General features: G+C 43.2%; 1 protein-coding gene across 1 annotated transcript in view; it reads right to left on the minus strand.

Moving 5' to 3' along the window:
• Positions 1 to 9,836: 9,836 nt before the first annotated feature.
• Positions 9,837 to 14,695, minus strand: part of MCM10 (minichromosome maintenance 10 replication initiation factor) — a 108,120-nt gene continuing 103,261 nt past the window's right edge. Inside the window, exon 20 of the mRNA XM_029615867.1 lies at positions 9,837 to 12,229. Coding sequence (XP_029471727.1) covers positions 12,146 to 12,229 — 84 coding nt within the window. The 3' untranslated portion in view covers positions 9,837 to 12,145. The remainder of the gene's footprint in view (positions 12,230 to 14,695) is intronic.

The following is a 14,695-nucleotide window of genomic DNA, read 5'->3' on the forward strand; positions in this document are numbered from 1 at the left end:
GTCATTGTGAGTGCAAATCCTTTTTTCCACATTTCCTCTTGCTGTTGAATCTTAGAGTGATGTTGGAGTCACAGTAACCATGTGTATGTTTATTGACTAAGGGTATTGTCTCCAGGCAGTAGCCATCATTCTGGCGAGTCACCCACTCTTCATTGGCGGCCTCTTGACTTTATGGATCCACAGTGTTTATCCCACGCCCCTTTGAAGTCCTTCACAGTTCTGGTCTTCACCACTTCCTCCGGAAGGGCATTCCAGGCATCCACCACCCTCTCCGTGAAGAAATACTTCCTGACATTGGTTCTGAATCTTCCTCCCTGGAGCTTCAAATCGTGACCCCTGGTTCTGCTGATTTTTTTCTTATGGTAAAGGTTTGTCGTTGCCTTTGGATCATTAAAACCTTTCAAGTAGCTGAAAGTCTGTATCATATCACCTCTGCTCCTCCTTTCCTCCAGGGTGTACATATTTAGATTCTTCAATCTCTCCTCGTACGTCATGCGATGAAGATCCTCCACCTTCCTGGTCGCCCTTCTCTGTACCGCTTCCATCTTGTCTTTGTCTTTTTGTAGATACGGTCTCCAGAACTGAACACAGTACTCCAGGTGAGGCCTCACCAAGGACCTGTACAAGGGAATAATCACTTCCCTTTTCTTACTCGATATTCCTCTCTCTATGCAGCCCAGCATTCTTCTGGCTTTTGCTATCGCCTTGTCGCATTGTTTCGCAGACTTCATATCATTAGACACTATCACCCCAAGGTCCCTCTCCTGCTCCGTGCACGTCAGCCTTTCCCCCCCCATCGAATACAGTTCATTCGGATTTCCGCTCCCCATATGCATGACTTTGCACTTCTTGGCATTGAATCTCAGCTGCCATATCTTCGACCACTCTTCCAGTTTCCTTAGATCCCGTCTCATTCTCTCCACTCCTTCCGGCGTGTCCACTCTGTTGCAGATCTTAGTGTCATCCGCAAAAAGACAAACCTTACCTTCTATCCCGTCTGCAATGTCGCTCACAAAGATATTGAACAGGACCGGTCCCAACACCGATCCTTGCGGTACACCACTTAAAACCGCTCTCTCTTCAGAGAAGGTTCCGTTACCATCACACATTGTCTTCTGTCCGTCAACCAATTTGCAATCCAGGTCACCACCTTGTCACTCACTCCCAAGCTTCTCGTTTTATTCACCAGTCTCCTGTGCGGAACCGTATCAAAAGCTTTGCTGAAATCCAAGTATATGACATCGAGCGCTCTTCCTTGGTCCAATTCCTTGGTTACCCAGTCAAAAAAGTCAATCAGATTTGTCTGACAGGATCTTCCCCTGGTGAATCCATGTTGCCTCTGGTCCATCAATTCTCCGGACTGTAGATAGTTCACTATTCTCTCTTTCAGCAGAGACTCCATTACTTTTCCCACCACCGAAGTGAGGCTAACCGGCCTGTAGTTGCCAGCCTCCTCCCTGTTCCCACTCTTGTGAAGCGGGACCACCACCGCTCTTCTCCAGTCTCTCGGCACCACTCCCGTTTCTCTAGGGATCTATTGAACAGGTCACACAGCGGACCCGCCAGAACATCTCTGAGCTCCCTCAATATCCTTGGATGAATCCCATCAGGCCCCATGGCTTTGTCCACTTTCAGGTTCTTTAGCTCTTCCCACACATTTTCTACTGTAAAAGGATTTTCATCTATTCCACTTCCCTCCAGTTTCTTGTTGTGTAGAGATGGTCCTTCTCCAGGGTCTTCTTTAGTGAACACAGAGCTGAAGTATTCGTTTAATATTTCTGCCATTTCTTCGTCTGTCTCCACACATTGATCATTACCACCTTTCAATTTCACTATACCACCTTTGGACCTTTCTCTTTTCGCTGATGTATCTGAAAAATGTTTTGTCACCATTTTTTATCTCCTTGGCAATCCTCTCTTCTGCTTGATTTTTTGCCAACTTGATTGTTTTCTTCGTCTCCCTCAGTTGATACAAATATTCTTCTTTGTGCTCCTCCCTTTGGGATCCTTTATATTTCTTGAATGCTGTTCTTTTAGCTTTAATTTTGTCAGCCACCTCCTTTGAGAACCAGATAGGTTTCAATTTTCTTTTGCTTTTCTTTATGTTTCTAACATATAGAGCAGTTGCCTTGGTGATTGCTCCTTTTAGATTGGTCCACTGCTGATCCACATCTCTCTCGTTCTCCCATCCTTTAAGTTCTTCCTCCAGGTACTTTCCCATTTCCTCAAAGTCTGTGTTTTTGAACTGTAAAACTCGGGTCTTTGTGGTTCTTTTCCCTATTCTATTAGTGATATTAAACCATACCGTTCGATGATCACTGCTGCTGAGGTGGGCACCCACCTGGACATCTGAGACATTATCTGCATTATTGAGCAATAAGTCGAGTATAGCACCTTCTCTCGTGGGTTCCAACACCATTTGTTTGAACAAAGATACTTGCATGGCATCCATTATTGCTCTACTATTTTTAGTTTCTGCAGAGGGGATTTTCCAGTCTACATCTGGCATATTAAAGTCACCCACGATCACCACTTCTCCCTTCTTACCTATCTTATGGATGTCTTCAATCAGATCTCTGTCCAGCTCTTCCTTTTGGTTTGGAGGCCTGTAAACCACTCCAATATAAATGGACACTCCGTCACCTTTTTTTAGGTCGACCCATAGAGCTTCTTCTTTACCCCAACTTCCTTGTAGCTCAGATGCTTGGATGTTGTTTCTGACATAAAGAGCCACACCTCCCCCTTTTCTATCCTCTCTGTCCTTCCTTAACAAGTTGTAGCCTGGTATTGTTGTATCCCATTCATGAGATTCTGTGAACCATGTTTCTGTGATAGCAACAATGTCCAATTCTGCCTCAGCCATTAGGGCCTGCAGATCTGGGATTTTATTTCCCAAACTATGAGCATTTGTGGTCATAGCCTTCCAGGTACTCTCTTTAAGGTTATTGCTTTTCCTGGACTCCTTATGAGATATTAGTTGAGATTTGTTATTCACTTTACTCTTTCTGTTTGTAGTTGTGCCACTGTTGACAGAGTTATCCATCTCAATTAGATTTTTCTTTTGGTTATGGATCTTGAAATACTGCATGCATTGTGTTTTTTCTCTCTTTTCTGGTAATACTGCAATGTTTTTTAAGAACTTCCTCAGTTTTTAATATAGAGAGGGCTTGTTCTTTTTGCATTTGGTACATTGTGTGTCTCCTTATCACAGGTCTAATTCTACCAGAGCCCACTGTAATCCTGGATTGTAAAGAATTTCTTAATGACCTGTTTGAGTGGGGGGGGGTATACCTGTTGGCTGCTCATCTGTCAAGAATGGATGACTTTGGGTCCTACCTGAGCGTAATGGATCTCCTTTTCTTGACTCCTGGTTTTTCCGTGATATTGGGGAATTATTATCTGTGTAATGCAATGTGGGTGTAATACTTTTAATTGAAGCTAATTGAGCTTGTGGAGCTCCCTTTTATGGACAGTTCCCACAGCAAGCAAGCTGCAGCCCCTTCCTTCAAAATACAAGTGGTATTCAGCTGAAAAATCAGGAAAGCCCAGTCCCAGCTACTAGCCAGTGACCTGCAAGGCTGAATGCATGCACAAAGAAGTCAGCACCAGCTGCAAACTTCAGCGTCTCCAGATCGCTGCTGAATGGGGGCTGTTACCCCATCAACCGCTGCTGTCTGTCTAAAAACAAGAATTAAAAACCTTGGCGATGACTGTGGAGTGTGGTATATTCACTGTTAGTGCACCAAGCTGTTCTCAGAGCCAGTCTTCAGTTACTGAGGTCCCAGAAGGCTGAGAAACCCTTATGCATGAAAAAAATAAATAGCGCATATATTTATTTATTTGCTGTTTTTCTTGACCGACCATCATCAGAGATATCATGCCGGTGTACATGTAACAGGGGATAACGAAGTAGGAAAAGAGCAGTTACAAAAAAACAGGGTCATGAATAACTGGGAGGTGCAAGAGGAAGATGCACAGAAAAGGAGAGCAACAGGCATGACGGAGAGGGCAAACTTAACTACACAGTAGCAAATTTAAATATGCAACAGCAAAGATAAATAGTGTCCCAAACTTAGGTTGGGATGTAAATGCACAGGTAGATGGATGCATATATAATTTATTTAGTTCTATGTAAAGAGCTCATGAAGAAAAGCAGCAGGACTGCATCATGTTGTTTATCAGTGCCTTATTCCTAGCAAACTCTGCCTAAGTTTGATTCACCTTCTGAGATTATATATATTTATATATATATATATTTTTTTTAAGTTTTTTGAAATGCAAGTGCTTCTAAGAGAGCAAAACAGGTAAAATGGAAAGCCAGTACTTACCTCAGGTCGTAGAAATCTGCAAACACCATAACAGGCTTCAAGACCATTCATTCCTCGGAAATGTGTTCATTTATGAAGTGAGTTGTAAGTTCTTTTACATTAGAGGGTGACTCAAACTTTCTAAGCCCGATGATTGGAAACATTAAGGCAGCGTTTGCTAGGAATAAGGCACTGACAAACAGTGCTTTTCTTCATGAAGTCTTTACATTTAATTAAATAAATGTTCAGGTGAACATAAGTGCCTGTCTATGTAAGTGAAATAAATTACATTTGCTATATTGGTATATTTTAGGCAGCGTTGAATAGGAGAATCTCTGAAGTAATCGCTTGACAAATCAGGCCCATTGAGCTTCTGGCACTGACCAACTCCTGTCTTAGCACCACACATACCGAGTCAAAAGTCAAATGGGACCCAAGACAAAAGTTTTTCCTGTTCCTCAGCACTGCTCAGTTCTGATGCATGAAATGGCCTCCCAGTGAAACTGGCTGAGACAAAACAGCTTTGGAATTCTACAAAAGCACAGAGGATCCCTACTTGCAAAATAGTGAGGACAGAGATCAACTCAGGTCTAGGGTATTGCACCAGGAATGAAGCCGGACTGATGCTCCTTCGCTGCTATCCAGCACCAGTTGGTCACCCCCCTGGGGGAATGGCACAATCCCAAACCTCCAGCTGCCACATTCCCACTTTTAAGGTGTGGCACAAGAGAGAGGAGACTGCATGCTGAGGAGAGGTGGATGGTGGGGAGAAAGGAAGCAGGGTGGCGATGGAGTTCAAGAGAGAAGATAGGGGGCAGGAGGAGAGTGCTGGCAGCTAAGGGTAGAGTGGGGGAGAAAGAGGATTCTGGGCAAGGGATCTACAATGAATATGCATGAGAAAGATTTGCATGCACTGCCATTGTATGCAAATCTATCTCATGCATATTCATTGTGGATCTCATGAAAACCTGACCTGTTTGCAAAGGAGGGCTAAGAGTGATTCCTTAGAGTTGCAGGTTGAGGGGGAGTCAGAGCACTTTTTCTGTTTCCTCAAATACCTGGCTACCCCTAAAGGCGTGGTGACAGCGCACACACATCTTTTCTTCCAGGATGGACAGAAGAGGACACAATGTTAACTTCAAGTTGGTAAAAAGGCCTTAGTAGAATCCATCCTTAAAAGGGGCAAGGAACTGAGAACTCTTGGCATGTGAGCCCTGGACGTGACTCTCAGAGGCTGGACCTCTTTGGGAAGCAGCATTAGTACAATGCTATACTCCAGTCCTGGATAGCTACTTCGTGCATACACCTGGTAGGAGCCCCGGACCTCAAAGAAAGAGGCAGAGTGTCATCAACTGCCAAAGGTTGAGGACTGTGAGAAGTAGCTGGTCCGCATGACCTATCATCATAAGCCGCTACATGGCTATTGCTGCCTGCAGACCTCATGCCTTCATAAGAATATACAAGATAAGGCTCACAGACTTATCTTGTGCTGGTTGGAAATGACATCAGATAAAGACCAAAATGGTCCATCCAGTCTGTCCAGTACTGTTTAGGGTTGTAATTGCCACTCCTAGCATGGCCATCCTAATACATTCCTGGAAGCACAAAGCAATCACACCACAGCAGTTACGGCTGAACCACCACTGCCGAGTATACATCTATTCAGGACCTTCACTCTCAGCTACTAGGGCTTTTGATATCCATTTTGCTTCTCTCTCCCTGGACCATCTCTAGACTCTATTTTCTCAGGTATAGCCTTCACAATAGCAGTTTTCTATATGAAGCCTCATCAATGATTTGTAAAACATTATCATATCCTTTTTTACTACTGGTTATGCCTTTCCCTATGCATCCCAACATGGCCTCTGGCTTCATCTACCTTCTTATCACACCATTTCGCTACCTTGAGCTCAGTCATTATCCCCCCTCCCTCTCGCTGCTGGCCAGCATTTCATCACTCATCTTATAGCGCTCTTGGGCATTAAATCTTAATTGCCAAGCGTTCAACCACACATTTCTTAGATCACTTCTCATTCTGTCTACTCCAGGGGCAGCCAACTCTGGTCCTCACGGGCAACAAACATGCCAGGTTTTCAGGATAGCCACAATGAAGATAGATTTGCATATCCTTCCTCCATTGTAGGCATATCTAACTCATGCATATTCACTATGGTTATCCTAAAACCCTGGCCTGTTTGTGGCTGAGGACTGGCAGTGGCCACCCATGGTCTACTCCCTCAGCAGTATCCACTCAAAAGGTGTCTAAAATCACCATCTTCTAGAAAATAAGTCACCAGGGCTTATGGGTTTAAATGGACATTTGTGATCTGGTACGCTGGCAAGGTCTTAAATCCCTTCTCTCATCCACACAAAAACTGCTCAATACCTTTCACCTCTTTCAGTCGGTTGCAAGGAGCCGAACCCTATCACCAAACCGTAGAAAGAAACCCCATTTACAGCCTCTGGTTATCTGATGCATGTGGGACTTGCTTCAAATGAAGTTCCCCAGTGTCATGGACCATCAGTGTGGTTCTGACAGAGTTCATGAAAGCCCTTTTTAGCCTCTAGATGTGTGAACTCAAGTTCTCGACCTGAAAGTTTCCAGTTTTGTGGTAGTCACTTCAGCCGGCAGAACGCACGGAGTCCAGGGCCTAGTGACATACACCGTATACCGGATTTCATCATAACAGGCTGGTGCTCCTCATCCATTCCAAGTTCCTGCATAACGAGGCCTTGGATTTTCATCTTAATTAGTCAATTGTCCTTCCACCATTTTTCCATAGGCCACATCTCCAAAAGGTGAAAGGACTCTTCATGGCTTGGACTGTAATACAATTGTCAACATCGATCTGGAGCAGACAAGCACATCCAGTTTTATCATTAACCCCAATAAACCTGGAAGCATGGTGACAACACACACACAGTTTCTAAGTTGATGGCTAATTGCATCTCCTTCTGTTATCCCCAGGCAGGCCTGATGTTAGAGGCATGTTAAGACCCTTAATGTTAGGGCTATGGCACTCTCACTCAACCTCTTATGGATTAACGTCAGTGAGATTTGCAAGACTGCACTGTGAAGTTTAGTCCACACAGTTACATCCTGATGGGATAGCACAGGGATGGTCAACTCTGCTCCTTGTGCGCCACAAACAGGCCTGAATTTCAGGATATCCCCAATAAATATGCATACAACGGAGGAAGTGCATGCAAATCTACCTCATGCATACGCAATGTGGATATCCTGAAAATCAAGCCCGTTTGTGACTCTTAAGGACTGCAGTTGGCCAGGCCTGATAGCAGGGACTGTATGTTGCAGCCTAGCTTCATCTCACCTACAGCCACTTTTATAATTTTAGGTTATTTTTCCTGTTTGAAAAAGCTAAGCTAGGAAAGGGGTTTCCCCAATCAAAATATTTTCTACCTGTTGGCAGGGTGTGCTGTGTCTCCCTCCACTTTTTTGTTGAAAGCAGATAGGAGCTAGAGAAACTCATAGGTGCACTAGGGTGAATTGCTTGCTTTCAGAGAAAATCAAGCTGCTTATTTGTAACAGGTATTTTCTGAAGACAGCAGTTCACCTGTCCTCCACTCAATGAAGGAACACCATAAGGCTGTGATAGCATGGGAAACACTGTGCATGGGTAGTGAAAGATGATGTGGCCTTTTCTAGAAAGTTCTAGAAGAATGTCTGGCACAGATTGTGGTTATTTGATCCATAAGACATGAACTATCGTGCTGAGTCAGACCAAAGATCCAATAAGCTCAGAATCCTGACTGATTGCAGGCAGTCTGGGTCATCAGTATCCAGCAGATCCCAAAACGTTTATTTACTCCTAGGGATAGCAATGGCTTTCCCTGGTATATAAAAAGGTCTACAAAATCATGAAAGGAACAAGTTAATGTAAATTGGTTATTTACTCTCTCAGATAATAGAAGGCCTGGGGGCACTCCATGAAGTTAGCAAGTAGCTCATTTAAAACAAATCAGACACAATTCTTTTTCACTCAGTGTTTAGTTAAGCTCTGGAATTCATTGCCAGAGGATGTAGTTACAGCAGTTAGTGTAGCTGGGTTTAAAAAAGGTTTGGATAAGTTCCTAGAGGAAAAATCCATAAACTGCTATTAATCAATAAGCAATAGTAGTTTGAGATTTATTTAATGTTTGGGTACTTGTGACTGGGGTTGGCCACTGTTGGAAACAGGATGCTGGGCTTGATGGACCCTTGGTCTGACCCAGTATGGCATGTTCTTATGTTCCCTAGTCTACCTAGTCGGTGAAACAGATAAGTATGGGAAAATAAGTGTGGGAGTTTGCTGGGCAGACTGGATGGGCCGATTGGTCTTTTTCTGCCGTCATTTCTATGTTTACCTGGCTAATAATGTTTTATGGATTTTAACCTCTTTTAAATCCTATGTTACTGACCTTGACCGCATCCCTCTGGCAACAGTTGCCACAGCCTGATTGTACACTGATTAAAAAAATTACTCTCGCGCAAGATCCTTCTGTAGTTCCTCAGAAACTGCTGCTGTTTTAACTTTGAATAATTTTGTGTCACCTACAAATTTCTTTGCACCTGACTTGTTTCCTTTTCCAGATCATTTATGAATATATTAAAAATCCTTGGTCCTAGTACAGATCCCTGTAATCCTCTCTCCATCTAGTCCTAACCTGTTTCCTCTGTTACTAATCCACAGTAAGATACTGCCTCCTGTCCTATGACTTTGTAGATGCCTTCAGAAAATTCAAGCACATTATCTACATGATTTATACCTTTAAATAACACCTTCCCTTTGCTAAGGCCATGTTGACTTTTCTCTATTAAGCCATGTCTATCTATATGGCCAGTTATTTTAAGAATAGCTTCTACCATTTTGGCTCACAGGTTAGCTTTCCAGATCATTCCTGCAGCCTCACTCCACTCTTTAGGCATTGGGGATGCTTTAAATGATAGATTCCTGATTACTAGTAATAGATCTGCAATTTCATATTTGAGTTCTTTCAGGACCATTGCATCCTGACTTGTTACTTTCTAGTTTGTCAGTTTGATCTATTCTATCCTCCATTATCACAGAGAATTTTTTAGTTGCTCAGAGGCACAAAAGTTTGATTTTTTTCTGCTATTTCCTTGCCCTCCCTGAGTACTCCCTCACCAGCTTTTTGCTTCTCGTGCACTTAATGCTTTTTATTATTAATTTCTGCCTCTATGGCAGACCTTCTCCAATTCTCTTGGCCTGTTTTAGGGAATGCTGTGCTCTGGATCTTACTGAGATGCTTGTTAAAGAAACCATCTGGTTGGCATTCTGCTATATTTCAAAACTGTGGGATCTTCAGCACTAATCAAGGGCCGGGCAAAATGATGCCCCGACCTCCATGCCCTGGCTTCACTACAGGAAAATAAGTCAAAAAGCAATTCCAAGTTGGGAGTACCAAGGAGGCATCGAAACAAAAGTTTGAGCAGGGGGGGTCCAGACAGACAATTTTATAAGCCCAGCTTTCCTGACAGAAACTAGCAAAAGGACAAGGAGACAGGGGTCCTAAAAAACATTTATTGTCAGAGAAATGCTGTAGTACATTCAGAATCCCCCATGTTTGTTACAGAAAATTTTATGGGGGCAATTGGGTACATGGACCCTTCAACAACTGCCCTCTCCCCTCTGAAGGGCAAGTACCTGTGCCATAGGAAAGGAGCCAGTCCTGGCCTTGGGTATGCACCCCCCCACCTGCAAAGCATTCACAGTACAACTGTTCCTGTGGCATAGGCCGCCCAGAGATTTTCAAAAGGGAAACTCTGCAGGGAGCTTCCCTAGGAAGATCAGCTTGCAGGCCCTTGGATAGAAGGCGGATGAATATAGCTCTCTGGAAGATGAGCGACTATTTAAATCCTCCGCTATCAGCGACGAGCAGCAGTCACAATTAAAAACGAGACTAAGGCAGGTTAAATAAAGATGGAGAAAATGAAGGAGTTCACATGGGGACAGGACATACAAATGGCCAGTCTGGAAGAGGATCAACTATTACCTGAGGCAAAACATTGTTTTGTACTCCCAGATCATTTTTTTAAATTTTTTATTTTTATGGACAACTAAGGTCAAAGAGGGTCTGTCAAAGGGCAAGACCCTGTTTGAAGGATTTTGGAACTCTGCAGATACCATAAAGGGGGTTATTTTCAAAGATTTACCATCTTTCGAATAAGGAGACTCCAGCACATCTCATGGCTTGGGAAAAAGATATAAGTGAAGCCATTTCTGAAGAGGAGTGGCATTTCTCTTTCCCACACACTAGCACAGCAATATCTTTATTTGAAAATGGATATAAAGTTTTACTAAGGTGGTATCTGATGCCAAAAACACTGCATATGGCTTCTCCTTCCTTGGATGTTACGTATTGGAGAGGCTGATCCTTTTACCACCTATGGTGGACTTGTACTGAACTAAGGTATATGTGCTCAGAAATGACATTTTGGGTATAACATTGGCCCCTTTACCCAAGCATGCTTTATTAAATAGTCCAACTTTGCAAGCTCTTTTTACAACAGAGACTGCTTGCAGTCAGATGCGAGTTAGCATATCATTGGAAAAATCCAAGCAGTCCTCCAGTGTCGGCAGATTATGTCCAAATTTCAGAACACTGGAAAACAGCGCTAACACAACATGCTCGATTAAATATTACCTAGTAGGATGTGGGTTATGTTGGTTGATTTTGTTCTCATTGCATTTGTTCTGTTGCAGATTTTTATGTTCATTTCCTTGCCTGGAATGACTCATACTGGTTTGTATTTGATACGATTTTGGAGGGTACGTAAGGGTAGGGGACTTTGAAGAGCAGTAAATGGGATAATTTGTTCAGTGTTATGCTGTTTATGTAATACCATATGTATTTTGGCTGGCTCGTTTTCTTTGTGTGTAACAACATTTTAATTGAAAAAAAAAAACAAAAAACACAAACCCCAGGGTGTCCCGGGGAAGCAAAATTCCCTTTAAGTGTTTCATAAGCCAGCTCTCCAGCTCAGCATTAGATCTGGGCTCGACTCTCAAGGCGGGGGCAGTGCTCACACCCATTACACAAGACTGGATGCGTGTACAAGTTTTCAGGAGAAAGCACAGGGAATAACTCTGCCTAGTTGTGACCAATGGTTCGAGGGGGGTCACTACCTCCAGCAGGGGAGAGGCTCCAATTTTACTGCATATCCAAAGGAGCAAGAAGAAACTGCCAGGTAAAAAAAAAAAAAAAAAAAGCCTTCCTGAGCTATTTTAGAAGCAATGAAAGAGATCCCACATGACCAGGCAGAAAATGGAACTGTGCCCAGAAGAGATCTCATGACCATTTTATAATCTATACTCTGTGTGGCTCAAGTTTATCCTTTGATGCACAGGAGGTAAGAGGCAGGATTATTATTGACTGCTGACATCACAGAGTCCTAGTCAATGGACGGATACTCGGTAACACATACTGAAGTGGGAACTTTCCTCCGAGCTCAAGGGTGGTGACGGCACATTAATGTGATTCTCTGAGATCCTGCAGGGCTCCGTTGCCACCAGGCACCTCGGTGCATCTAAGATGTGCTGAAGGAATTTCAAGGCATCCTCTTTCGTTTGCTGCAGATTCCATGAGAGTAGGAAACAAAGACCTGCTTTTGTATGAGCGTCCAGCCCTTCCTCGTAAACTATCATTCAATAATTCAAACAGGAAAATAAGCAGATGGGAGATGGGAGGATTTAGGAGTCACTTTTACAAGTCATTTCCCTATTCTTTTTACAGCTTAAAAAGATTTCTAAAATATTTGATGATTTCCTTTCAGTTAAAAGTGAGGTTGTGTGTTGTAAAATCAAATCCAAATGTGATCATTTGAGGCTGCTGAGAAATTTGGGGTGTTCCTCGCCTCTTGGCAGAAGGGTTTCCCCAGCAATCTTTGGGCCAGTCCTCTCCTAAAGGAGAAAACAGAGGAATGGCATGAAATCCCAACAGTAACAGCAATGCAGTCAAAGTGTAAAGATGAATCTCAGAGTCACCTGGAAACGTCAGATCCTCTGTACAGATAAACACTAATGCAACGAGGAAACGAACAAGTAGATTACATATCAGAGACATTCATGAGGCAAGGACTTAAGTGAGGCACTGTAGTGACAGATGGTGTAGTTACAACAGCTGAAGGAGATGGATTTCTAAGATAATCTGCAAGTGAAATGGAAATAACGGGTGTAATAAAAGCAACTTTGCTTACGGTAAATGGTGTTTTCTGTACACAGCAGGCACTGAATGGACTCGTCTTTCTGAGCTAGTAGAGCTTTACTGAGCATGTGTGGGAGTTCCTGAGCGGGTGTTGTCTTGTGAGCCCCCTCAGTCTACATCAGAGCTAATTCTAGCTATGTAGCTGAGACTGCAGGGAGGCGGACAGGCATGCCATGGATAATTCATCCTATCTATGGAAAACACCATTTACAGAAGCAACCTTGCTTTTTCCATCGATGAGCAGGCTGAATTAGCCATTGCATATGGGGAGCGCCACGCTGAGGGTTGCAGCAGAGCATTTACTTAGTAAGCAAAGTTTATTAGTGCAAAGAGGGACTTCTTAGAACACCTACATTCAAAACCTCCTTTAGTAAAAGAGCCTTTTCCACCGCAGGCCCCAAACAGTGGAACCTGCTCCCACCGGACCTTAGGTTGGAACAATGCCCAATTACATTCAAGAAGAGACTTAAGACGCTACTATTCAGACAAAGCCTTCCCATAACACTCGTCCTTGCCTCATCCTCCACGGACCTTCTCTTCCTAAGCTCAGATGCCTAAGCACTTTTTCTTCCGCTGCCTAAGCTATTTAATATATGTATATTAGTTTCATTAAATCTATGGTAACCCTCCCCCCCCCACCTTCCAATCCCTCATTCCTACCCCCTCCCTTGGAATACCTTGTTACCAAAAAGCCAACTCTTATCAGTTCTTACCAGTTTTGACACGTTACTCCCCATGCTTAAGCTGTATCCAAGCTTTTCTCTCCCCCTGTTCTATGTAAGACAACTTTGTCACTGTTTTTATGGTTGCAATGTAAACCGGAGTGATAATTAACTCTGTTATTTGAACTTCGGTATAGAAAAGTTATAAATAAATAAACAACCCACTGTGGAGAGTAGATTACAATGAGAATAGATTTCGCAAAACTGCTTGTTCAAATTTGCTCTCAGTCTTTTAGAGGTTACCAAGATGGTAGTGGGTTGCAAACATATGAACTGAGGACCAAATTGCAGCTTTGCAGATATTCTCCATGGGTACGTCTTGAAGATGAGCAACAAAAAAAAGCCATGGTTTTCACTTGATGGACCTTCACAGGAGTCTGTTACTTGCTGCCCTGCTAAGATGTACCAGTGGTGAATGCTCTCAGCAAGCCAAAGTTTTTGGCAACTTTTACTCCTAGCAAACAGTTGGAAGGTTTAAGGATGCAGTAGAGTTTGCTTCTTGTAATAGGCTAAGGACCTTTTTCAGTCCAGAATATGTAGGGCTTTTTTGCCATCATGTACATGGGGCCTTGGAAAGAAAGTGGGCAGTACGATTGATATGGAAAGCTGGCAGAAACTTTGGTTAGGTATAGAGAACCACCCTGTTGTGGAAGAATTACATGTTTGGAGGATAGTGGACGTACAGCTTGGAATTTGCTGACTCTAACTAAAGTCACTGCGATGTCAAGTAATTTAGTGAAGCTAACTCCAATGGTTCAAAGGAAGGCTTCATTAATTGGGAAAGGACCACATTCAAGTTCCACAGAACAGGTTGTTTTTGTACCGTGGGTTTGACAATCCATAGACCTTTCATATCATCCACTGAGATATTAGTGGAAATAGAAATCGGTTTGCTATCCATTGAGTATGGTAAGCTGCAATAGTGCTAAGAAGAACTCGCACCAAAGAAATGGTGAGACCTGAGTAAGAAAGGTGGAGCAAGTATTTCAACAGAATCTTGGGCTTGCAAGAAAATGGGTCTAAAGTGTTGACACCATTTTAAGTACCTATTCCATTTGAAGGCATAATTTCTTCTAGTTGAAGATTTTCAATTGAGACTAGTAGGTCTACAATCTCTGTAGGTAAGTAGATAGAGATCTGTGATCACGGAGAGCTGAATATCCAAGCCGTGAGATTGAGGGATGAATGGCTGGAATGATACAATGTCCCTGTGAAGGGGTTTCCACAAGAAACCCCAGAATATCTTAAGGGACCGGATCCAGAAGTCTGACCCAGTCCACCTTAAGCCCCAGACAACAGGGAATCCTGGTCAGGGGGAACTTCCCTGGGAAGGTGTATATCTAGCCAGGCCCAGGAGGGAACAGCAGGTCCCAGGGAAACAGAAGGAACTTTAGAAAAGGTCCAGACCATGAGACTAAGTTGTGATATTGTTTATAAGCT

Source organism: Rhinatrema bivittatum, chromosome 9 (genome assembly GCF_901001135.1).
Source record: "Rhinatrema bivittatum chromosome 9, aRhiBiv1.1, whole genome shotgun sequence".
Taxonomy (NCBI): Eukaryota; Metazoa; Chordata; class Amphibia; order Gymnophiona; family Rhinatrematidae; genus Rhinatrema; species Rhinatrema bivittatum.